This window comes from Ursus arctos, unplaced genomic scaffold, assembly GCF_023065955.2.
Source record: "Ursus arctos isolate Adak ecotype North America unplaced genomic scaffold, UrsArc2.0 scaffold_27, whole genome shotgun sequence".
NCBI lineage: Eukaryota > Metazoa > Chordata > Mammalia > Carnivora > Ursidae > Ursus > Ursus arctos.
The window spans coordinates 7265656-7291570 of record NW_026622952.1 but is presented as its reverse complement, the minus strand read 5'-3'; the positions used below and the strand labels follow the sequence as shown (position 1 = coordinate 7291570).

Genomic DNA, 25915 nt, shown 5'->3' with positions numbered 1-25915 from the left:
AAGAAGGGACCAAACGTGTTCAATTATGGCTAATTAATGCAAAACTTTTAAGTCCATTTATTCATTTCTTTGACATCATAATTTCATTTTTTTGTACAGTATTGTGAAATGATACAAGTTGCAAATCCGGTCTTGGACTTTGTTACTCTCTCCTTACTTTAACGCAGCTTCCCTTCCCAACTCAATTTTGGATAAAGGCATGATGTTTTGTATGCCCCATCCAATGTATGCCCCATCTCCTCTGCCACCACCTCTCCCTGTCTTGTAGCCCCTCTCACTTTTTTTTTTTTAAAGAAAGCTAGACCAAGTTCTTTCCTGAACAATGATTGCTTTTATTTTAGCTCTTACAATAACAAGAATCTTACTCAAAGTTTCCCTTACAAAAATATTTGCCCCTTAGTGCCACTCAATCACAATTCTGCCTGAGTTACTACCGATTCAAGGCTACTACCTTAGTTCTCAAGACTTTAATCCTTCTAGAAAAACTTGGTCCCTTCTTAGATTTGATTCCAAAATTTTTTTAAAAGAGCAAGGTGAAACAAACTCCTTTCTCCTAAACTAAGATTCCAAATGACCAAGCCAGCTGACAACCTAACTCTTTTCTTGATGGCTGTATGAAGCAGTAATACTGTTATATAAACCAAACCCACCAGACACTCAGTTGAACTATAAGATCCTTAGTATGTCAGTCCCTTAACAAAAATTACTTTGACCATTCCAAAGGCACAATCTTACTGAATACAGGCATTTCTCTTTTAAACAAGAATAATATAGTTTGATTTTCAACTCATGGTCTCTGTTAATCAGAGAACAGATTATAATAGAAGAGTTAGGCCCTAGTCCCCTGCTTACTAACTTCTAGTACACCTAAGAATAATAAAAAGAACACGGGCATCTGTCAATTAATTTCCAGTAAGAGATGAAGGAGGAAATGGTAAGAATGTGTTAGAAAAGCGAAGCTGTTATTTTCATGCAAAGAGAGATCAAATGGTGCATTTACTCAGATGTATACAGATTTCATAACCACACTCTTTTAATTACAGAGCCTTCTTATTACTTAAACTCCTGTAGGAAAACTAACTTACCATGAATAAAGCTCCCTAGCCCCTAAACCATTCTTTCCTATTGAAGTAATTGCTTTTATAACTCAATTTTTTAAAATATAATTTGATTTTGATAACTAAGATTTCTTAGGAACACAGCTACCAATGTTATAGCAGAACAGAACCATGACCTCTCAAAATGCATCTATATCCTCTTCATTCCTTACTCACCTGTAGGTCCAGATGTTGCTTCAGGAGATGATACATTCTGAGTTGCCTTTTCATTTCTCTGGTTTGGTGTAGAAATTATAAGTCTGTCCTGTCCCCTGACACTTATTTCCGTTTTGTTACCAATTCCCTTTAAAATAAGGCAAAATAAAAAATAGCTGTTTACCAGGAAAATGGCATCATTTTATTTACAAAGACAGCTTAAGATGGTCATGATTTGCTTGAATTTTACACGGTCTTTGACTGCAGTTAATTTATCATCTTTGCCATTACCAGAGCAATTTTATTAAGTCATCAGGATGTATTCTAAAATGTACAATGAGATTACGTGAGAAAAAAAATGACTTCACATGAGGCATACCACTAAAAAATGAACCTGTGTCACCTAGTTTTCTGTCAAAAACAAAATGTTTTCTGGTCTGAATAGTCTCTCCCTTTACCTCATCACAGGAAAAGAACTTGAGTCATTTTCATTTGGTTAAGTGCCCTGCTACACAGATCAAAATGTCAACATGTCTTAAAAGACAAGAATATCCTTAGATACAGAAATCTGACATTCATGATGACCAGAATGTGTACCCAATAAGCAATTTGGAGCAGATATAAGGCAGCTACAATTACAGCTCTGTCTCATTTTAGGTATTTTTAACATAATGAAATAAAGGAGTGGTTTGTAAATATATGTATTTTTTTAAGTTTCTTTTTTAAAAAAAAATATTTTATTTATTTATTTGACAGAGAGAGAGAGAGAGCACAAGCAGGGGGAGCGGCAGTTAGAGAGAAAGGGAGAAGCAGGCTCCCTATTGAGTAAGGAGTCATATGCGGGGCTCGATCCCAGGACCCAGGGATCATGACCTGAGCCGAAGGCAGACGCTTAACTGACTGAGCCACCCAGGCGCCCCAACATATGTATTTTTAAGGTCTTCATTTTTAAAAGATCAGTTTTGGGACAACTGGGTGGCTCAGGCAGTTAAGCGTCCAACTCTTGATTTTGGCTCAGGTCATGATCTCAGGGTCCTGAGACTGAACCCCCCACCCCCTCCTCCATACTCAGTGGGGAGTCTGCTTGAGATTCTCTCTCTCCCTCTGCCCCTCCCTGCCTGCCCCTCATGTATGGGGGCACTCTCTCTCTCATAAATTTTTAAAAATTAAAATAAATTAATTAATTAAAAGAACTTTATCTCAAATTTCATTTAAATAGCACTCTTTGGAGTGGGCTGACAAAGCTTGATCTGTATATCCAAATGCAGATAAAAACTAGCTCCAAGAATGAAGCCAATTTACATTAAAAAAAAAGATGCAAAGTATTCATTTGCTATTCCAAGCTGTCAGCAGAACCAAGTGGAGACTGTAACTTAAGTCTTTTCAAGTAGTTTAGTCTTACTGAAATCAGTTGAACCTACGGTCAGAAACAAAGTAATAGAGAACCCTTCTACTTCTCTCTAGTAAAATATTATCACTCAAGCACCGGGTGTCGTATATAAGTGTTCAATCACTAAATCCTACACCTGAAACTAATATTACACTGTATGTTAACTACCTGGAATTTAAATAAAAACTTGGAAAAATACATCACCAATAAGGCATACCTACATTTAATTATTTTCATGTGCATCTGACAATATTAGGAAATAAGCAGATTTCTTTAAAAGCACACGCCCATGGAGTGCCGCTAAATCAAATTCATAAGCCCACAACTGTGAGAAGGCTTTGGAGGGCAGTGAAGAGGTATATGGAATAACATTACAAATGTTTTAAAGTCTAAATGGAGGTTCAGGGCTGGCTGATGGAGGTATTCAATTTGAAGAGGTATTTTCACCCCATTACCCACGCTATCACCAGTTAATTGTTAAAGAACAAACATAGTTCTGGAATTTCTTTAAAATGCATTAGCCAGCGTGAGCCTAACAAAACTGCCGGTGCAACCAAACAGATCAGCAGGTATAATTAGTACAATAGTTAATTCAGATAACTGACAAAAATAATTTAATAAGAAGCACACTTTGCAGCTAAGAAAAACTAACTATACAAACTAGAAACAGGCAAAGTGCCGAGTTTTTTTCCACAACTTTAGGGAGCTAAGCTCAATTTTGGCTGCACCGCTCAAGATTAATCTAGTACAGATGGGGATATTACAAAAGAGGGAAAAAAGAAGGAAAACATAGCCTTTTTGCCTGTCTTTTTTGCCCCCTCTTAAACACAGTAAACTGTACATTTCAACTGCAGCAGATAAAAGGGTATTTAAATTACGACCTTGTGTTGTTTGTGGGGTTTCTTTTTAAACGTCAAGGCTGACTACTTATTTAATACTATTCCCCCAAAACACACACGTAAGAAGGAGATACCTTCGTTGAATAAACAAACTGATCGATAAATTTCCCATCTCCTGTAGCATTCTGAAGAGCAAACACTTGTTCAATCTTCACAACTGGAGACATGTTACACTTCTGCAAATCCAGGCTCCCTTTGTGCATTGTAATAGAAGCTGGTAAAGATTTCCTGGCGGCGGCCGTTTTCCAGGCTATTTTAACAGGAGGTGGTTCTTCCTCTTCCACGCTCGTGTGCCGCCTCTGGCTCTGTCTCCGAATTTCAGTACTTGAGAGTGAGGAGGCCACCTCACCTGCATTGGTCTGTTCCGGCTGAGTATTCAGCACTGACCTTGGTCTTCGGGTTTTCTTAACTTCGGCTTTGGAGGCAACATTCTTTTTTGCTTGGGACAAAGCCTCCTCAGGCTGTTTATCAATATAGATAAAAGTATACTGTTCTATTCTTTCCTCTCGGGTCATTTTCAATGCCTTCTCTGCATGGGCGATGCCGATATCCCACTGAGCACGTTCTCTCTGAGGTCGGGGTTTCCGAATCTAAAAAAAGACCCAGGCATATAAAAGACACAGGCATTATCAGATACACTTTCAGTCTAATTGGTACATTTAAACCAACACGTACTTCCCATGTGATCCTGTCATCATTCCAGGTAACATAAATAAATATCTTCAGGTTCTTCAAATTTATGACATATTCTAAAACTCCCTAACTTTGATAAGTCAGTATGACTATCAGATGATATGCAGGTCTACTCTCTTTAAATATTCTTTTTCATTGACCACTCTGTTGCACAAGTCCCTCAAAGAGGGGGCTGTCCTTCTCATGTTATGTTCATACAAAGCTAGCAATGAGGGCAAAGGGAGGAGAGATTGCAGAACGATTACTTGCAGTGGCCAATAAAACACTAACCTTAAAAATGACACCCTGAAGCTCAGGGGTGCTACAGAGATCACAAAAAAGCAAATGGCAGAGTCAGCATTTGAAGCTGTGCTGGTGGTTTGTACCATAATGCAAACAGGGGCAGAATGGAGAGAAAGGAGAGAGCCCAGAGGAACAAATGAAAGTTGACAAGACACAGGAAAGAAGGGATGTATAAGAGAAAAAACAGGGGCGCCTGGGTGGCACAGCGGTTAAGCGTCTGCCTTCGGCTCAGGGCGTGATCCCGGCGTTATGGGATCGAGTCCCACATCAGGCTCCTCCGCTATGAGCCTGCTTCTTCCTCTCCCACTCCCCCTGCTTGTGTTCCTTCTCTCGCTGGCTGTCTCTCTCTCTGTCGAATAAATAAATAAAATCTTTAAAAAAAAAAAAAAGAAAAAAGAAACCTGAACCAGCTTCCATAGGTCTCCTTCACTGTTGCTCAGAAGACTTTGAGTTGGCAAGTCAGATAAGAAAACTTTGAATAAAAAGTATGTGAGATGACCAAAGCCATCAGGAATATCTAGGAGGTTGGACTAAGGTAGCCCAAAATTAGCTAATGAAACTCTGAGAAGGGATGGTATATGTGGAACGCTGATGTATAAATCTGTAAAATGTCTGATAAAATTAATCAAAATCCTCTGTGATCAAATTTAGCTTTTAAAGTATAAAAATATGACAAATTTCTGAATCACAAGAGACCCACCCTAAAATTAGTTGAGTTTAAAAATGTCAACCAGATAGATTATCGGGAGTTGATGTCATAATTCTAAAATATCCACCACAAACATATTTCTTGGTTCCCTCACTGTGACCTTGCTTGAACCAGTTACTTAAGCTTGTCTATGCCTCGATTTCTTCTCATCTGTAGAAAGGGGAATGATGGTATCTACCCCCCTTAAGTTGTTATGGAGATTAAATGAATTAATACACACATAATGCTTAAAATAGTGCCTGTCTCACAGCAGGTGCTCACTAAATATTTTAGAAACTTTACTTTCACAAAACAATTTTACTAGATAAGAATAAAGGGAATTATGTAAAGATAATGAAATCGGAAAAAAAAAAACCAAAACTCCCTGGCAAAATCCACGCTTCACTAGCATCTACTAGTCTTATGTACACTAATTCAATTCAAAAATAGAATCCAGCACTGTATTAAGCAAAGTTCAAGTTTTTAATAGTATTCTGATGTTGTTTATATGAAATATAAAATTTACTGACGTACAATAAATTATTAAAACTGAACTTAGGTTAAAATAACAACTCATTCTAACAACGATCTGAATTCAAGTATGAAAACTTCTACTAAATTACTAAGTCCTCTACAAACCATATTCGATTGGTAAAGTTAACATGCTGCCAGATACCTTTTGTTTCTCAGAGTGATTGCTGGCTTGTTTAGTTGCTTCAGCCAATAGTTCTTCATACTGTTTATGACCTTTATACTCTCGTACTCGCTTTTCATGAACCCATGCCCTCTCCGGTTGGTTGCTAAAAAATTGGACGTGATATTCCCGGGCACCTGTAAGCAAAAATTCTTATTAACCATTTCAGAACATAAGCATCACGTATACTCTGCCAAAAACATGAACCTAAGCTAGGTTCCCTAGCATCACTCCTATTAAAACCTGCATGCTTTGGATTGTCCAAGGATATAATCCAACACCTGCCAATTACACAATAGTTACTGTAAAAAATCACTCCCGAATGATTAAAATTAGTCCAGCAAGTCTTAAGAAGAAGAAAATCAGAAATTCTACTAATTACCAGATTTGTTACCTTGGTTACACAACTTATTTTTGCTTGTCTCAAACCTTTTTAGAAACAAATCTGGGAATAAATAATTTTTTCTTCAAAAAATGTGTAACGGGCACCTGGGTGGCTCAGTTAGTTAAGTGTCTACCTTTGGCTCAGGTCATGATCCCAGATTCCTGGGATCAAGCCCCATGTTGGGCTCCCTGCTCAGTGGGGAGTCTGCTTCTCCCTCTCCCTCTGCCCCCCCCAACCCCGGCTCATGGGCACTCTCTCTCTCAAATATAATCTTTAAAAATATATATATAACATATTTCCTTGGACTTCGAAAGTGCCAAATTGCTTTTCTGGCTATATGAAAGTGCGCTATATAGACTTGGGGGTGGAGAAGAGGCCACCGACTCTTTCAGGGATCCTGTGAGCTCAAAACTATCTTCATAATAATCCCAAAATACTATTGTCTTTTCAGTGTGTTGGCATTTGCACTTCATACCGCAAGAACAATGGTGGATAAGACTGCTGGCATGCCAGCACAAATAAAGACAATGAGAGACACCAAACGATACCAGTATCGCATTCTTCACAGCCATATATACTGGCAGCTAAAACAAAACACAACAAAAAGCCAGTTCCATTGAATGTCCTTGATGAAGTGGTAAAAATGATTAATTTCACTAAATTTCAATGTTTGGATACTGTCTTTTTAATATTCTCCATGATGAAATGGGAAGTATGCATAAAGCACTTTTGCTTATTGAAGTGTGACAGTTACCTTGAGGAAAAGTACTTGTGTGATTGTTTGAGTTGCAAGATCACTGGCCACTTTTTCATAAAACATCATTTTTATTTGAAAGAACGACTGACAGAAAAACTATGGTTATTTGAACTTGAGCATCTGGCAAGTATTTCCTCAAAAACGAACAAAGCAAGTTTACTATTTCAAAGAAATCAACTGACAGTATTTGTTGCCAATGACAATATTTGATCTTTCAAGGAAAAATTAGAATTTTGGAAAACCTGAGTCTTCCAACTTCCCAATAATCAAAGAATTTTCTGATGAAATAACTGGTCATATAAACTAATGTGATTTAAAAATATCTATAGAGGATGGGGCCCCTGGGTGGCCAGTCGATTAAGCACCCAACTCTTGATTTCAGCTCAGGTCACGTCATGATCTCAGGATGGTGAGATTGGAGCTTGCTTGAGATTCTCTCTCCCTCTGCCCCTCCCCCTGGCTCCTGTGCACACTCTCGATCTAAAGAAAAAGTATACTATGGAAGGATGTGTCAACATTTGGAAGATATATCTTACTTGGTAAAGATAACATATTTTTTTTAATTTCTAAAAAGATTTTATTTATTTATTTGAGAAAGAGAGAAAGAAAGAAGAGAGCATGCTTGTGAGTGTGGCGGGGCGGGGAGGGACAAGCAGACTCTGTACTTAGTGTGGAGCCCCATAGGGGGCGGGACTCAGTCCCAGGACCAGAAGATCATGACCTGAGTAGAACTCACACATTTAACCAAGTGACCCACCCAAGCACCCCAAAACCAGTATTTTTTAAATGGCCAATACATGATGTGATAAAATCATGAAAGGTAGAAGATTCATTCAAAGTGCAAGATAGAACCAATGGATTCCAATGTAACAAAGTACAAAAAGTTTATGGATATGATTTCAAATTTCCTGAATCTGAACTAACCCACACTTACTGAGTTTTGGTGTAATATCAAAGAAATATATCCACAATTACCTAAAAAGGCTATTAAAACACACTATCCTTTTTCAACTACACACCTGTCTGAGGTCAGATTATCTTCATATAGTCCAACCAAAACAACAACCCTAACAGATTGAATGTAGAAACAGATACAGGAATCTAGTATCTTCACTTAAGCCAGACCTTAAAGAGATTTGCAATGATGTAAAATGATACCATTCTTCTCATTTTTGAGGAAATAGTTATTTTTCATAAAAATGTAATGATAACATATAATGGATTATTTTTAAATCAATTAGTAAATATTTTTAAATTCTTTTAATTTCCAAATTAAAATAAAAAGTAATAGATAAAACCCATGTAAACAAAAGCCTTTTAAAATCTTCAAATTGTAAGCGTAAAAGGTGTTCTGGGGCCAAAATATCTGAAAACTGCTAGAACAGTGCTACTCTCCAAGTGTGGTTCCCAGAACAGGCCAGTCTGTGACAGAATAAGCATGGAAGAGTAAGCATTTAGAAACTATGATAATTTGACACTGTCATGATGTTTAGGCACATGATCAGGGATCTTGTACCATATACTTTTTGCAGGGGGAGGCCTTTCCTTTTTGTAATAGTTACTTTTATTGTATTTTCTGTAAGTATTGGTCCATGGTGGATTGGAAATTTTTAAAAAATGAACAAAAACTGGTCTTTTACCAACCATAGTTTGAAAAACACAACTCTACAGAAAATGCCTCAGGTTAATACAGTACTGTATAACTGGTCTTGGCAAATCCAAAATAATTCAGGTAGGCAAAGAAAGGTAATAAGCAGATGTTGGTTGACTAGAAAAATGTAGGTATAGGCTTAAATTGAACTCAGTTATCTGAAATCGATTATATCTTGGATTTGAAAATTTTTAAATTTTATTAGACATTAATGGGAGATTAAGGAATTATTTTGAAACCAGATTAAAATTTCTTATGTAAAATAGCCTATAAGAGAGAAATACACACACAATTTGATTTCCATATAATCTAATCTGAGAAGGAAGAGCCAAGCACAGATTTGACTATAATTAATCAAAGAAGGTTAAGTCCAAGGGTTTTTAGGGACAAAAAAATAAACATAACCCAAACTAATAGGTGAGTTTGGAAGATAGGGTAGTGGGTACAAGTGATAGGGTTAAAAGAATATAGGGCCTGGGTGGCACAGCAGTTAAGCATCTGCCTTCGGCTCAGGCGTGATCCCGGCGTTACGGGATCGAGCCCCACATCAGGCTCCTCCACTATGAGCCTGCTTCTTCCTCTCCCACTCCCCCTGCTGTGTTCCCTCTCTGGCTGGCTGTCTCTATCTCTGTTAAATAAATAAATAAAATCTTAAAAAAAAAATTAAAAAAAAAAAAGAATATAGGGCATAATCCAAAAGTCAGTCAGTTATTCAGAAACAGACTTTATAGTTAAGAACACAAAAACTAAAACTCACAGATGACAGAATCTCATTTTAATATTTATTTTCAACTTCTTCCTCTATTAAATCATTAGTACAGATGAAACAAATCAAACAATTTGTCTCTTTGTTATTATTACTCTATTTCCTGCTGTCCAAAGAACAATGAGTGAAATAAAAACCTAAAGACCTGTAAAAATGAGAAGCACATCTGTCTTTGAATAAATACCCGAATTCCAAAAGAAAAATGCAGAGGAAATTTTTTCTTTAAATATTTATTTATTTTACAGAGGGAGAGACAGAGAGAAAGCATGCATGTGCACATGTAGGTGGGGGGGGAGGGACAGAGGGAGAGAATCTTAAGCAGACTCCTGGCTGAGTGTGGAGCCCTACATGGGGCTCAATCCCACAACCCTGAGATCATGTCCTGAGCAGAAATCTCCAGAGGCTCAAATGACTGAGCCATCCAGGTGCCCCAGCAATTTTTTATTTAAGAAAAATAATATAAAGGTAAAACCATCCCGTTTTAACCTTAAAAAAAAAAAAAGTTAGGATTAAAAGTTACAGTAGGTAAAGAAGATGTGGTATATATGTATGTACACACACACATGCTGGAATATTACTCAGCCATCAAAAGAAATGAAATCTTGCCATTTGCAATGATGTGGATGGAACTAGAGGGTATTATGCTAAGCAAAATAAGTCAATCAGAGAAAGACAACAATATGATCTCCCTCATACGTGGAATTTAAAAAACAAAACAGAGGAACATAGGGGAAAGGAGGGGGAAAATAAAACAAGATGAAATCAGAGAGGGAGACAAACCATAAGAGACTCTTAATCATAGGAAACACACTGAGGGTTGCTGGAGGGGAGGGGGTAGGGGGATGGGGTAACTGGGTGACAGAAAGGAGGGCACTAGGTATAATGAGCACTGGGTGTTATATGCAACTGACGAATCACTGACCTCAACCTCTGAAACTAGTAATACACTGTTAATTAACTGAATTTAAATAAATTTAAATAAATAAATAAAAATAAAAGTTACAATAGGTATAATATATCATTTAAAACTCAGTAAAAATCTTTACTATCCTATCTATTAATTACAATATACATAGTGAAAAATAATTACTCTCAAACTTTTTTTTTTTTTTTTTTAGAGGGAGAGAGAGCAAGTGTGAGCAGTGGGCAGAGAGAGAATCTTAAGCAGACTCCATGAACAGCGCAGAGCCCGACAAAGGGCTCAATCTCACAATCCTGAGATCATGACTTAAGCCGAAATCAAGAGTCAGATGCTTAACCCAGTGAGCCACCCAGGCACCCTGACTCTCAAACTTTTAATAGTAGTTACATTACCCAAAGGATGAAATTATAGGCACTTTTCACTTCTGACTATATATATTTTTGTATTGTTATATGCAGAAAAAGCATTTCATTTTTAACTTTTAAACTTAAAATGATTATTCAGCCATGAGATAAAAGGAAATCCTACCAAAACGGATGAACCTAGAGGACCCTGTGCTAAGTGAAAATAAGTCAGACAGAGAAAGAGAGATACCATATGATCGTATTTGTATGTGGACTATTTAAAAAAAAATCAAACTCCTAGAAACAATGTAGAATGATGGCTGCCAGATATCAGGGACTGGGGTGGGAGAGGAGCTAGTCAAAGGGTATAAGCCTTCAGTCATTAAGATGAGTATGTTCTGGGAATCTGATGTACAGCATGGTTACTACAGTAAATAATACTGTGTTATATACTTGAAAGTTATTGAGGATGTAGAACCTGAGCGTTCTTACCAAACACCCACACACAAAAATAACCGTGTGAAGTGCTGGGTATGTTAGTTGACCAGACTGTGGTAATCAGTTCATGAAGTATATGTATATCAAATTATTATGCTGTACACTTTAAATATATATAACTTTTGTCAATTATACCTCAACAAAGCCTGAAGGAAAAAAAAAAGAAAAAGAAACTTAAAATGAGACCACAACAATGAAATACAACTTAAAAGAAACATGAGAGGGGCGCCTGGGTGGCTCAGATGGTTAAGTGTCTGCCTTCAGCTCAAGTCATGATCCTGGGGTCCTGGGATCGGGCCCCACATCGGGCTCCCTTCACAGGGAGCCTGCTTCTCCCTCTCCCTCTGCTGCTCCCCCTGCACGTGCTCTCTCCCTCTCTCTGTCAAATAAATAAATAAAATCTTTAAAAAAAAAACAAGAGACAGACATGTGATACAAACATCTTTCCACATGCTCTTACGAAGAATTTGATCTTTATGTGTAAAAACTGTTATTTTTTCTAAAGCTAAGAATCTAGCAATACTGACCAATAACAATATGGAAATCAATGATTACTATCTAAAAATAATTAAGAAAAATTTATACAAAGTTGTTTAGATTAAGCAACACAAAATGCTTCACAGTCATCATGTGTGAACATAATCAACAAAATTAAGTTTTATACTGTTTTCTCGGTTTTCAGAAAAACAGAAAACTTTCTCTAAAAAAGGAAGTACTGACAGATGCCTCAACATGAACCTCTAAAACATGAGGCTAAATGAAAGAAGCCAGACACAGGGGCGCCTGGGTGGCACAGCGGTTAAGCGTCTGCCTTCGGCTCAGGGCGTGATCCCGGCGTTATGGGATCGAGCCCCACATCAGGCTCCTCCACTGGGAGCCTGCTTCTTCCTCTCCCACTCCCCCTGCTTGTGTTCCCTCTCTCGCTGGCTGTCTCTCTCTCTGTCAAATAAATAAATAAAATCTTTAAAAAAAAAAAAAAAAAAGCCAGACACAAAAGGCCACATACTGTATGATTCCCTTTATATGAAATGTCCAGAAAAGGCAAACCTATAGAGACAAAAAGTAGTTAGTGGTTGCTTAGCACTGGGAGAAGAGAGGAGTAATGGGGAATGACTGCTAATGAACATGGAATTTATTTCTGGGTTGAGAAAAATGTTCTAGGGGAGCCTGGATGGCCCAGTTGGTTAAGCATCTGACTCTTGTTTTCAGCTCAGGTCATGATCTCAGGGTGGTGAGATGGAGCCCTGCTTTGGGCTTTGCACTCAGGGGGGAGTCTGGTTGGGATTCTCTCTTCCCCTCTGCCCCTCCCTCCACTCACACATGCTCACTCTCGAGCTCTCTGTCAAATAAAGTCTTTTTTAAAAAGTTCTAAAATTAGATGTTCTGATGACTGCACAATTCCATAAATGTACTAAAAAACACTGAATTTGTATGTAAATCATATCAGGAAAGCTATTATTTTCAAAACTACTGCAAAAAAGAAAAAAGTATCAGAATACACTTTTAATTAATTAATTTTTTTTTTTAAAGATTTTATTTATTTATTTGACAGAGATAGAGACAGCCAGAGAGAGAGGGAACACAAGCAGGGGGAGTGGGAGAGGAAGAAGCAGGCTCATAGCAGAGGAGCCTGATGTGGGACTCGATCCCATAACGCCGGGATCACGCCCTGAGCCGAAGGCAGACGCTTAACCGCTGTGCCACCCAGGTGCCCCACTTTTAATTAATTTAAATTTTAAAAATTTTCTAAATTCTCAGAGTTCTGGTTTTCTCATTAATACAAGCAAAATCAGTATTCCCAGCAGTAAAGTAGGAGACTGCTGAGGAATTCCAGACCAAATTAGATTAATTCCTAAAACCAAATTTAAATACTTCCTTTGAAATACAGATGTGACATAAATTGTGCTTTCACTTGTATCCCATAAAAAAGCTTTACTTAGCAGGTTTTCATACAGTAATTAAATGTGAAACACTAATAATCTGAAAAGCATGCTTTTCTAAGGAGAGAGAATTGAAGAGCCACAACTCTCACATGATATACACAACTCTCAGGGTGCTCTAGAGACCCAGTAGGTACATGGATTATTTTATTGAAAAGGTTTTGCCCTAAGAGACACACGAAAAGATGCTCATCATCGCTGATCATCAGGGAAATGCAAATCAAAACTACAATGAGTTATCATCTCACACCTGTCAGAATGTCTAAAGTTAACAACACAAGAAACAACAGGTGTTGGTGAGGATGTAGGGAAAGGGGAACCCTCTTGCACTGTTGGTGGGAATGCAAGCTGGTGCAGCCACTGTGGAAAACAGTATGGAGGCTCCTCAAAAAGTTAAAAACAGTATTACCTTATGATCCAGCAATTGCACTACTGGGTATTTACCCAAAGAATACAAAAACACTAACTCAAAGGGATACAGGCACCCTTATGTTTATAGCAGAATTATTTACAATAGCCAAGATATGGAAGCAGCCTAAGTGTCCATCAGCTGGTGAATAAAGAAGATGTGATATATATACACACACAATGGAATATTACTCAGCCATAAAAAGAACGAAATCTTGCCATTTGCAACGACTTGGATGGAGCTGGAGAATATAATGCTAAGCAAAATAAGTCAGTTAGATACCGTATGATTTCATTCATACATAGAATTTAACAAACAAAACAAGCAAAGGGAAAAAATAAGAGAGAGAGACAAATCAAGGAACAGACTCATAGTTATATAGAGAACAAACTGATGGTTATCAGTGGGTTGGGGGATGGGTTAAATAGGTGATAGGGTTTAAGGAGTGCACTTGTGATGAGCACCGGGTGATGTATGGAAGTGTTAAATTACTATATTACACACCTGAAACTAATATAATACTGCATGTTACCTGAAATTAAAATTTAAAAAGGCTTGGTCCTTTGGGAAATCCCTGTCCCTTTCTTCTCCCATTCATAGAATATTAAACCTGCAAGATACTTCATAGATTACTAGTCCAACACCCTTAGTAATAAGAAATCAATGAAAGAACTAGGACTGCCTTGCCCCAACCTCGGTAAATTATGACTAGGTGAATTCAGTTACTTTCCTTTTAATATATAGTATGTTTAAGAGTGGAGGTTATGGAATAAGGTCTCTCTGAAACTCTACTTACTTATTCAAAACATAAGGATAATAACAGTACCTGCTTTGTAGTGTTGCTACTAGGTGGACTGCATAAAATATATAAGAGAATTGCTTAACACAGTGCCTTGCACGAAAGTAGACATTCAACAATGCTGGGGTGGCTTTCTGTTTTGTTTTGTTTTGTTTTGTTTGTTTTTACTTCTGCCCCATTGATGCTTCCAGTTACCCAATCTGGAATCAGCAGGTTATAATGACAGATAACTGCCTTCTGTACCAAGGCAGATTACTGGCTATGTAGCACAAAAGTTACAGATATGGCTGATCTTGCCACAAATCTGACTTGCAAGACTTATGTAGACATTTGTTCTCTTCATAACAGTGAACAGAGAGCGAGACAGAAAGTTTAAAGTAAGAGAAAAAGAAACAGGCACAAAGTTGTCACGAACAATAAGGAATTCAACACGTAACAAGAGTGAGTTCACAAAGCAAATATCCAGAAATAAATTCCAAGCTCAAACCTTCCCCTGGCTAACTAAGCAAGTCCATTCCAAATGCTAGAATATCAGAAATCTAATCCACATGTTTTAGACAAACCCATGGAAAAAAAAGTGAAAAGTCAGAAAACATCTTTTCTTAACATTTATTAATATTCCTAAGGTAGGATTCTATGCTGAACAGCTAGATTCAAGCTGTACATCTCTGTCGTATTGAATTTATAAAAATGTCTCCATAAATTTACAGATCAAAAAATGGAGTGGAGGGAAAAAGCATCCTGAAATTTTTATCAGGATCAAAAGCACTTGTGTGGGTAAAAAATTACTACTCATAGGAGTCAATGACGAAATGAGACGTACAACAAAAGCAGGGCCCAAATACCTACTAAGCTCATATAAGACATCTTATTACTTACCCAACTGCTTGCTTTCTTTTGGAATTCATTATGAGACGTCAGTCAGATAAAGGTTTTTAAAGAAGTAAAGAAGAAATTATAAAACAAATGCAGGGTGTTATAAGGGAAAACAAGGACCATATCAGTTGTAGAGGATTTCTGCCCATTAAGATGACCATAACTGTATCACTGATTAATAAAAACTAATATTCAGATTATATGCATATTCTTTCTTGCTTTCTTTTTTTAAGATTTATTTATTTACCTTGGGGGGGGAGAGAGAGAGAGAGAGAGAGAGAGCAAGCATGAGTGGGGAGGGGCAGAGGGAGAGAGAACCCTCAAGCAGACCGCCTGCTGAGCAGAGAGCCCGATACAGCCTCAATCTCATGATCCATGAGACCATGAGCTGAAATCAAGAGTTATATGCTTAACCAACTGAGCCACCCAGGGGCCCCTCATGTGCATATCCTTGTAGTCACAAACGACATTTAAGATTCAATTTTTTCCCCAGCCTTTTATTTAATATCTATTTATGCCTTTACCTACCTCTTGTGTTAATTTTGGTATGAACCTCGAGCTGGGGATCACTTGAAACCATGCAAGGCCACCAAGGATAGGTTCCCACCTTAGACCAAACAAGATCGCCAACCTGGAACTTGACACCAGCAGACACTTCTGTTGTTGGAACAGAAGACAATATTGGCTGAACCTATAGGAAAAGGTCGTAAAACTTCATCAGCAGAGAAAGTTAAAAAAAAGAAACTATGAACAAAGTACATTAATCATGCTAACCATGTAAAATTTATCTTCAGTTATACTTTCCCTGATACTTAACCATAACTAGCAGAAAGGAAGAGAAGGAAAATAATAAGCCTCATTCCAAATACTGAAAATAGGACTGATGTTTCTGATGTCTTATTACTGATAAGGCATTTTGATAATCCATTAAAACATGGTCATAAAAATATTTTTGTAATTTTGTATGGTGACAGATGGTAACTAGACTTATTGTAGTGATCACTTTGCAATGTATACACATATCAAATCAATATGTTGTACAAATTGAAACTAGCGTAATGATATATGTCAATTGTACTTGAATAAGAAAAAGTGGTCACAGTTTTGAAAAGAAAAATAATTCACTGAAAGTATCTACCTCTTAAACCAGCTCCAAGATTTATTTCAGTACAATTTCTGAAATCCGAAAGTATGGAATTGTAATAACACGTATGGAATGTGTTATAATTTAATCACCCTGCTTTCACCTTCTTACACCATCCCTGGTTAGACAGTATTCGATACAGCAACTCACCTGGGGTTCCTCTTTTAGTACTGGCTCTTCCCTTGGTTTTTCTGACACAGTGTCAACCCTCTCATTTGGTCTCTAGGTGAAAAGGTACAGACAAAAAGAACAAAATGGCAGCCAACCAAAGAACAGTGGCATACACAAAAAGAATCAAAACTAAATAGCAAAGGGAATTAAGGACATTTATTAACTAAATAATGTGGGTAGTAAGAATACAACCGATGCAATACATGACGCCATGTCTTAAATTCACGTTCCCTTCCACTCCATAGCTATAGCTCTCATTTCTTATTATTTTTAAAACTTAATGTGTTGATTGTTGTTGCTGTTGTTTTTTAACCTAACAGGGTACAGAAAAATGAGCACTTTGAGATTGCTAGTAAGATGTAACAATTTTTCAGGAGAGCAATTTGGCATGTACGAAAAGCCTTAAATTTTCAGACTCTGATCCAGCAACTCCACTTCTAAATATATACGTATAGTGAAAGGCACTGAGAGGTGTAAATACACGGATATATACACCAGTCCTATTTAAAAGAGCAAACATTAGAAAACAATCTAGATGTCCAGTAATTTAAATCAGTTAAATAAGTTATAGTACAACTAGATAGTGAAGCAATATAAATATATTTTAAAATGACATGGGAGGGGTGCCTGGCTGGCTTAGCTGGTACAACATGTAACTCTTGATCCCGGGTTTGTGAGTTCAAGCCCCACGCTGGGTGCAGAGATTGCTTAAAAATAAAATCTTTTGAAAAATAAATAAATAAATAAAATGACATAGAAAAATAATAATATAATGTTATTTGAAAAGAGCAAATTGCAAAGCAGTCTGTATTACAGTATAATTCCAATCTTGGAAAAATAATTTCTATTTATTTACTTTTTAAAAAGATTTTATTTATTTATTTGACAGAGAGAGAAAGCACAAGCAGAGGTAGCCACAGGCAGAGGGAGAGGGAGAAGCAGGCTCCCGCTGAGCAGGGAGCCTAACGTGGGGCTTGATCCCAGGACCCTGGGATCATGACCTGAGCCAAAGGCAGACACTTAACTGACTGAGCTACCCAGGCACCCCAAAATAGTTTTTTTTTTTTTTTAATGTGCACAGAAAGAAAAATTAGAATACCACCAGGTGATGGGAAAAGTGATTCTTTCGGTGGGCTTTTCTGTATTTGTCAAATTGTCTATGATAAACATTACTCTTCCAATCATAACACCCACACATGTTACTTAAAAATTAATTTCTGCAACCCTTTGGAAGGCTATTTAGAAGTATCTATCAAAATTCAAAATCTATCACTCTTCAATTGGGCAATTATATTTTAAGAAACTACAGAAAACGGGCGCCTGGGTGGCTCAGTCATTAAGCGTCTGCCTTCGGCTCAGGGCGTGGTCCCGGGGTCCTGGGATTGAGCCCCACATCGGGCTCCCTGCTCTGCTGGGAGCCTGCTTCTTCCTCTCCCACTCCCCCTGCTTGTGTTCCCTCTCTCGCTGGCTGTCTCTCTCTCTCTGTCAAATAAATAAATAAAATCTTAAAAAAAAAAAAAAAAAACAGAAAACAAAATGAGAAAATCTAAGCAAAGGATGGTTAAGTACAGCATTACAGTAATCTACGTGTCTATCAACATCTTCAAACTTTTTATTTAAAATAGCCCATACATGTCTTAAAAAGTATTTGATACATTTTACACTGGATTCATAGAAGTAATTATCTTTGGGGAATGAAGGTAGGGAAATGGTGAAGGAAGACCTATATTTTTGCGTTATTTGTATTTCCTATAAAAAGCAGATTACTTTTGTAACTTAAAAGATTTTTTAAAACTTCTCACTTGTCAAAGAACAGAACTTAATTTAGACGGCATAAAGAGAGAGAGATAGCCATCAAATAAAGTCTTAATTCCAATTTAAAAATATGGGTAATTCTAGGAACTACTGAAATTTTTCAATTAATTCAAGACACTGTTGTAAAAACAGTAAAAACAAAGTTTTATTAAATAAAAAATTGTGGAAAGGTTTGTAACTATTAGGAAATGATAAGCCAGACTAATAACCCAAACTCCAAGTATCAATCATTTACTCAACAGTGCCTATGACTTTCCAGGCACGGTTCTAGAAGGTGGGTATGCAACGATGAAACAAATAGATTTGATCCCTCACCTCAAAAAGCTTACAGGTGGGTAGGATAGACAGACATTAAATAAATAAAAACATACTCTTATATAATGTAAACGTATGAAGAGAAATAATGGGGGGATGTATCTTTAAATATGAAAGTCAGTAAAGGCTTCTCTGAGAAAGTCAATTATAATCTTAGAATCAGAGGAGGAGTAGCTAGTCTAGGAAAAAGTGGGCAGAACATTCCAGAAAGAAGGCATGGCACATGTGAAGTTCCTGGGGCTTACAAAGTAGAAATTTCAGGAAGGCCTTTACAACTGACTTAATTGCCCAAAGAAGAGAGAGGTTACAAGATGAGAGAGGGGAGGCAGGGAATATTACAAGGGCCTTGTAAGTATAGTCAAGTGTTTTATATTAAGGGCAATAAAAAGCCACCAAAGAGGATTAGGCAGAGAAGTAACATACACCAATTTATGTTTTAAAAAAATCTTGTTAGCTATTATGTGGAGAATATTTTGGAAAAAAAGGTAGTGGCAACTTGTTGATGGGCACAAAATTCGCTCTGTCAGATGTGTCTGTGGTGGTACCACGACTATGTAATCTAATAGGATACACTCATTGAGCAAGGAAAGAAAAATCTATGTTGAAATGAAAACTGTTTTCCGGATTGCTGGTATAGTAATAAAGCAGTCTGGAAATACCGTCCCCATTTGCATAGGCCCTCTCGGTAGCTTCACTTCAATCTACAGAAGTAGCTTAAGCCTTCACCTCAACTTCTCATTCTCAAGCTACCACAGGAAGACAAGGCCGCTTGAGGAAGTACATAGGCTGCTAAGAAAGCGAGTCATCCTCCTCCACACATTCACTCTTCATGATGTCTGGGTCTAAGGGATCTCTGTAACTCCTTTTGAGGGCAGATAGATAAGGAGTGACTCATCTTTGCCAAACAACAGAATCCTACTATTATTGTAAGAACTGGTCTGAAGCCCATTAACATTTTTCCCTTTCTGGATTAAAGACAGGATTTCCTGCAAAACTTTATATTATTCAAATGTCTTTTTTTTTTAATGGTTTGTTCCAGAATGTTCGCTTTTCCTTCAGGCTAGCTTTAAACACTATTAAAATTGTTTACAGAGTCATCTTAAAAGGAAAACAATGGCAAGGGAGAGAAACAAGCCTAAGATTTATTCTAAGCTTTCAAGACTATATAAATAAAAGAAAGAAAAAGAAGTAGAATAAGGATGCTGCAATGATAGAAAAGAAATATACATTGTAAAATGTGCTAATGCATAAGCAAAACAGAAATATCTAGTAGGCATTTAGTCTACAGCCATACCACCCTGAATGTGCCCAATCTCATCTGATCTCAGAAGCTAAGCAGGGTTGGGCCTGGTTAGTATTTGGATGGGAGAAATATCCAGTAGGCACTGACTTGAGCTCAAAAGAAAGGGTAAGGAGATAAACCAACAGATAACACAGTATATCATAAACACCGGTTAAGGGGTAAAGTTTTTAAGACAACATGGTCAATGGAAGTTAAATGCTTAGGAGTCAAGAAAAATGAGTCAGAAAATGCCAACATATAAAATACTTCTGGGTATAACATCCATTTTCCTTTAGTTGTTCAAAGAATAGATAAGCTTAAAAGAGATTAAAATCAAGCAAGGACAAAAGATACCTTTTCTGGTACTAATAGTGTTGCTTTAGGAAAAGAGCGTCAGAGAAAAAGATGACAGTGAGTTAGCTCTCCTTAGTTTTAAATTTTTGATTTTATGGGTATATACCCCTTTTTTACATTTTTAGTTTATTCCATATGGAAAGACCTATATTCCAGGAAAGAATAACAAGAAGTTTCTTAAACAGGAAAAAAATACATTAAGAGAGCAACTAAAATAAAATTACATTATCCAAAATATTCTTTTAAAAAAATTTTGGCCTAGTGCTTTTATTAAAACACAAGAGATTTATTAAGACGAATAATATGCATCAAATCTGGCAGAATTCCTAATCCCTAATAATTTTCAAAACAAAATGAATAAATAATTTTCAAAAAATAATTTTCAAAGCAAAATTATACTCTTTAAAAAACTTACATCAACATTTAAGGTGGAAAGAAAAATTCAAAGGCAATAAATTATTTGTGCATTTTTCTTTTACTTGCTGAATAACTGCTTAAGTGCATAATCTTAAACACTAAAACATCTGTACAACAATAACATTTTGCATGTGAACGTTTCTAAGAATTTTAAGACCTAATACTCCGAACCAAACATAACCTCTAACTTAGTGCTAATGGAACCGAAGCCACTATTTGGCTTTTTAGAAGTGAAAATGGCAAGCTAAGAGTTAATGAGACTAGTCTTAGTGGATAAGCCCCCTGAGGTGCTGGTGGAAGACCAATGTTTGACTAGGGCCTACACTCACATGCCGGAGGCATGACACCTGCCAAGGAGGAAGACATGCAGAAACACTTCCACATGTTTCTAATTTGATAGGAGGAAAAACAGCTAAACCAGTGTTACAAAATATACAATTTCAGTAGTGATCTCAGGTCTCCTGCTGCTGAGATGTTTGGACACATTTTATTGTTGTCCAACAGCCACTCTTCAGAAGGCCAAACAGCTCTGAATTGGGAGGAAATACTTGTAAGATCAAATACCAAGAAAAAAGAAAAGAAAAAAGTAGTGAATGAAATCACGAACTACTACTTTAAACGAGATTGCTTGTTCAAAAAAGAACCTATAAGTGGGCTTTTAAAGAACAAAATTATATATAAAAGCAAATCCAGCTTAAGGACAATCATTTCAAACTTTTTCTCCAAGCATCCAGTTTTCATTATGCTTCTCTAAAGCATCTGGGAGGGGAGCTGTCCAGTGGCGTCAGCAGACTCTCACTTGAGCTCCTCTTTCATTTCTAAGCCCTCTACAGTGCTAAACACCAAGCAAGAGCTTGGACCCTTAGTAACAACCAGGAGGCACAAGGGTATCAAAAATTGAGCACTTACAAGAAACTGTCCTAAGGGAAAGAAAATAAAGGTTGTTCAAGTTTAGGAAACCTAATTAAAAAAAAAAAAACCCATAAGGTTACAAAACCAATTATTTTGTGAACATCACTGGTCCTCTGTACAGTACTGAAGCATGACACTAACAACACGCAAGAGCCTTCAGAGTTCTAGCTTCAAAGTTCTATTAGAATGGAGTACAACTTTTGTGGCACCCATCTCTTAAGTTTAGAACTATTCCCCATGTATGATAAATTTTAATTAATCTAAATTTAACTAATAAGAACTCTTTTTTTCTCTTTGGAAAAAAGGGAGGAGGGAAGGGAAAGAGAGTAACAAAGAGAAGGAGGGGAGGGAGAAAGGGGGCAAGTTGTGAAAAAAGGACGGGAGAGGGACAGAAACAAAGGGGGAGAGAGAGAGAGAAACAAAACAAAACAACCCTGGATTTTTGCCAAAAACTCAACTTTCAGGCAACGGTCTTGGTAGTATTTAGTGCAATCAATATCACTTTCTACATCTCTATCTTCAGTCAAATTGATGTTCTTTTACCTCAAGATATTGTAAAATCCTAAATAATGAAATATTAAATTATGTCCCACATGATTTACCAAAAAAGAACATGAACTAAAACTTTTAAATTGCATCTAATCCCCAGATATGGCAATTAACTGAAGGTTTAAGTGATACAAAGAGCTTGGCACAGCAGATATCCAACAAAGAATTGGCTTTAAAATCTCATTATAAAGTGAGTATTAGAAATATCATTGCACTGAATTTTTTCCTAGATTCCAATTAAACAAAAGGATATATAAAAAGTAAGCAGACTGTCTTATCCTGCCTCTGCTTCCAGACCTATTTCTCTTTTGAAATATATTTTTAATGTACTTTATCAATAGAGGTAAAAAGTCTAGCCCAGTAAGTAAAATTGGATATTCTCCTATTTACCAGATTTTCTAGAGCAAAAGCAAGAAGGACCAACAAAAACAGTTCTCAGGAACTAAACTTTAGCTTTGGTTTTAACCAAATTCAAGTTTTTGTGATGCCCAAGGGTCACAGTGCATCACAAACTTTTCCACTGCAGGGCTAGGTAAAAAATGCTACAGTGAGTGCATCTGAAGCACAAAACGTTAACTTCTCTCCTTCCATGTAGTCATTTACTTAAGGAACAGTCTGTAAAGATACTATGTAAACTAAGGTCAGGGAGCTGGGCGTTTAATAAATGATTTCAGAAATTAAAAGGCATTTTAGAAACCACTTAGTTACGAAGCCTTCATTTCACAAATGCAGAACTAAGACACCAGAATAGCTAAAGTGTCTCTAATCGATCTCTTTATTTCACTACCCAGGTTTATTTTCTTCATAGTACTTAACACTATCTGAACTTGTATATGTATGTTCATATGTAGGTACACATGTATGTATTTTCTCGTTCCTCTTACTAAAATATAAGCAACCTGAAAGTAGGCATCTTTAATTTTCATTCATTGCCCTACTTTAATTCTTAGAAAAGTATCTAGCATAGAGTAGGCACTTAATAATAGTTAAATGAATAAATAAAACTATAGAAAAATGAGAAAAACATATTGAAATATTATACTGAGACTTGTGAGAGTCTAGAATCAGTGTAGCCTTCTAATCCAGAAAATGATATTTGAGTTGTATGAAGAACTAGAATCCAGCTACCAAGGAAAAGGTGAGTTGGTATGAAGTAAACGCTTTTTTAAACAGAAGATAACAAATTAACTTATTCAGGGATACCAGATATAAAAGCAGACTACTGTTGCCAAAATAGATACTTATTTCTTCCCAATCAATGTCTGGGCAATGTCTTCAATTCATACCACGTATTAGAATACCAACTAAAAACTTCACTCAAGCTAGAACGGATTTGTTACATACCTATTACTAAGAAAATTCATACTAAAACCTCAAATATACTAAAAAAAATTTGGCAGGATGCATCTTACCTATAAAGGATGACTTTTGTAAAAAGCCCACCTGAAGTTTTAACACATATGAATACTAACTGATTTTAATAAAAAGAGTTCTTCTATTACTTCAGTTTATTTTGTAGCAAACTTACTAGTAATGAGTATTAAGTCATTAACACTGGGAAAAGTCTAAACAAAGAAAACCAATATAATTAACCATCTCCTCTTTGCCTTTCCTCTTCATCTTTAGAAACCAGGAGTTTATTACAAGCAAATAAAAAAAACTGAAGCTATTAGACAAAGAAACATATGCAGCAAGGTTCTTAGTGTCCCATGTTTTAAAAATAATTTCTTCACTCTAATGACGTCCATTCATTTAGTCAAAAAATTTTTATCAGCACCCGTTATAACATCCCAAGCTCCTTGGTAGGGATTAGAAGGAAGAAGTTATCAGAAATATTTAAATTTGAAGGGATAAAAACTGAAAAATATATATTGGACTTCCAGCAAATCTGAAATATTACAAAATTTTTCAAAAAGACGTTTCAACTTACATTTTGTTCCTCTAGTTCTAATTTGGGGATTTTGTGTGACTTGCGCTCTTCAGATCTAGATGAGTCATGCTTGTTGCTTTTTTTCCTCTTTTCTTTTCTGCTTTCATGCTTTGATTTTGTGTGCTCGCTTGCCTGTACTTCATTTAAAAGGTCTCCACAAAGGGAAGACTCAAACAATTCCCTGCCATTCTGGATAGTTTTGGTTATTTTTAGTTTAATTTCAGGTGAGCCAGTCTTCTTTGGAATCACAGTTTGTGGTACCGAAGGAGGAGGTGGTGGCTGTGGAGGAGAAGGTTTTTCCAGAATTTCATGTGGTCTTGTGTTTGGAATTTCTGAGTGGTAATAGTCAGTGGGGCTAAAGTTTCTAACTGCACCAAAGCCATTGGCTGACCCATTGGGATACTGATTATATGACTGGTATTTGGTTTGAGTTTCATACATGCTGATTGATGGTGGATAGCCATTTGTGAGTGGAGGAAGATCTTCTGTTGTAGGTGGGTACTGAAAGCCTTGCTGCAAGGTAGCTTCATATGGTGTCTGGCCACCATCTTCAACAATGTCACTGTTGTTATCAAAGGCATCCTCCTGACGGATGTTGGCGGAGTCAATGAGTTGAGGTGGTTGCTGAATTGTGTTTCCCATGATCCCTTGCATGAAAGAGAAAGAGAAATCCATTGTTCTGCTCCAGCATCCTTAACTTTCCCTTTCTCTCATCGGGCCTAAAGTTTTAAAAGAGGAGATTAAAAAGTGTTAATATCCTCACAGGCTAGAGGCTTATCAGTTGAAAAAGAATTCACTGAAATATCTTGTACCCAATTTTCATATCCAGATATACACAAACACTAAATATTTTTAAAACAGGTAGCCAATATAATTCTGATACAAGTCAAATGCTTTTTACCTTAAATACTTATCTATTTGAAACCCTCAATTACTTTCACAATTTTACCAACAAAATTTTATCCTCTTAGCAAAACATTCAAAATAGTTTAGCATTCCTTTCTGTTTCCCAAGTTAGAAATGATAAGTCTCAGGTTAAAACTGATATTTGCAAAGCAAGCAGTGTTCTGACACATATAAATTAGGTTCCATACAAGCTTCCTTTAAATCACTCATGGTTTTTTTTTTTTTTTGCCCAGTGGTTCTCTTTGTTGTTACAAAAAGATAACAAAATCTTATTGCAAATATTTTAAGTACAAACGTAAAAAGGCCTATTTCTCCCTCTCCATCATTCCCATTCTTCTGTCATGGATAACCAGTATAAATACTTTGGGGAGTATTCTTCCAAATCTTTATATACTCACATATAAAATTTTAAAAATAGGGTTGATTCTGTGACTTGCTTATTCAACTTAACAATATATCCTAGATATCATTCTACATCAGCATGTATAATTTTCATATATACTTTATTATTTAAATAGTTACACAGTAAACAACTGTGATATCTATACCGCAATGTACTTAACCATTTGTGTACTGACAATCATTTAGCTGCTCACCATTGTTTGAAATTATAAATAGGTCTACAGGAAACTGTCTTGAAACTAGATCTTTAGGCCTGTATGTATTCCTATTGGACAGATTTGAAATTTTAATAGAGATAGCACAGCTTATAGAACGGTTTTGCAGTATCAATTTACCGTCATACCAGTAGTGAGGGTGCCTGATTCTCTATACTCTTGACAGTATTAGTTGTTTTTAACCAGTGGCATAAATAAAATCATCTGGGGTAGTTTTACAAAATGTACATGTCAATCAACATCTATCTATTGATGAA

General features: G+C 36.5%; 1 protein-coding gene across 4 annotated transcripts in view; it reads right to left on the bottom strand.

Moving 5' to 3' along the window:
* The window catches only part of NSD3 (nuclear receptor binding SET domain protein 3), a 116866-nt gene that overhangs the window by 49869 nt on the left and 41082 nt on the right, over positions 1 to 25915 (bottom strand). For all 4 annotated transcript variants that reach the window (XM_026508329.4, XM_026508331.4, XM_026508332.4 and 1 more), the window contains exons 2-7: positions 24136 to 24854; positions 16541 to 16612; positions 15775 to 15937; positions 5882 to 6036; positions 3617 to 4132; positions 1275 to 1401 (exon numbers count right to left, since the gene is read on the bottom strand). In XM_026508329.4, coding sequence (XP_026364114.1) covers positions 1275 to 1401; positions 3617 to 4132; positions 5882 to 6036; positions 15775 to 15937; positions 16541 to 16612; positions 24136 to 24810 — 1708 coding nt within the window. In that variant the 5' untranslated portion in view covers positions 24811 to 24854. The remainder of the gene's footprint in view (positions 1 to 1274; positions 1402 to 3616; positions 4133 to 5881; positions 6037 to 15774; positions 15938 to 16540; positions 16613 to 24135; positions 24855 to 25915) is intronic.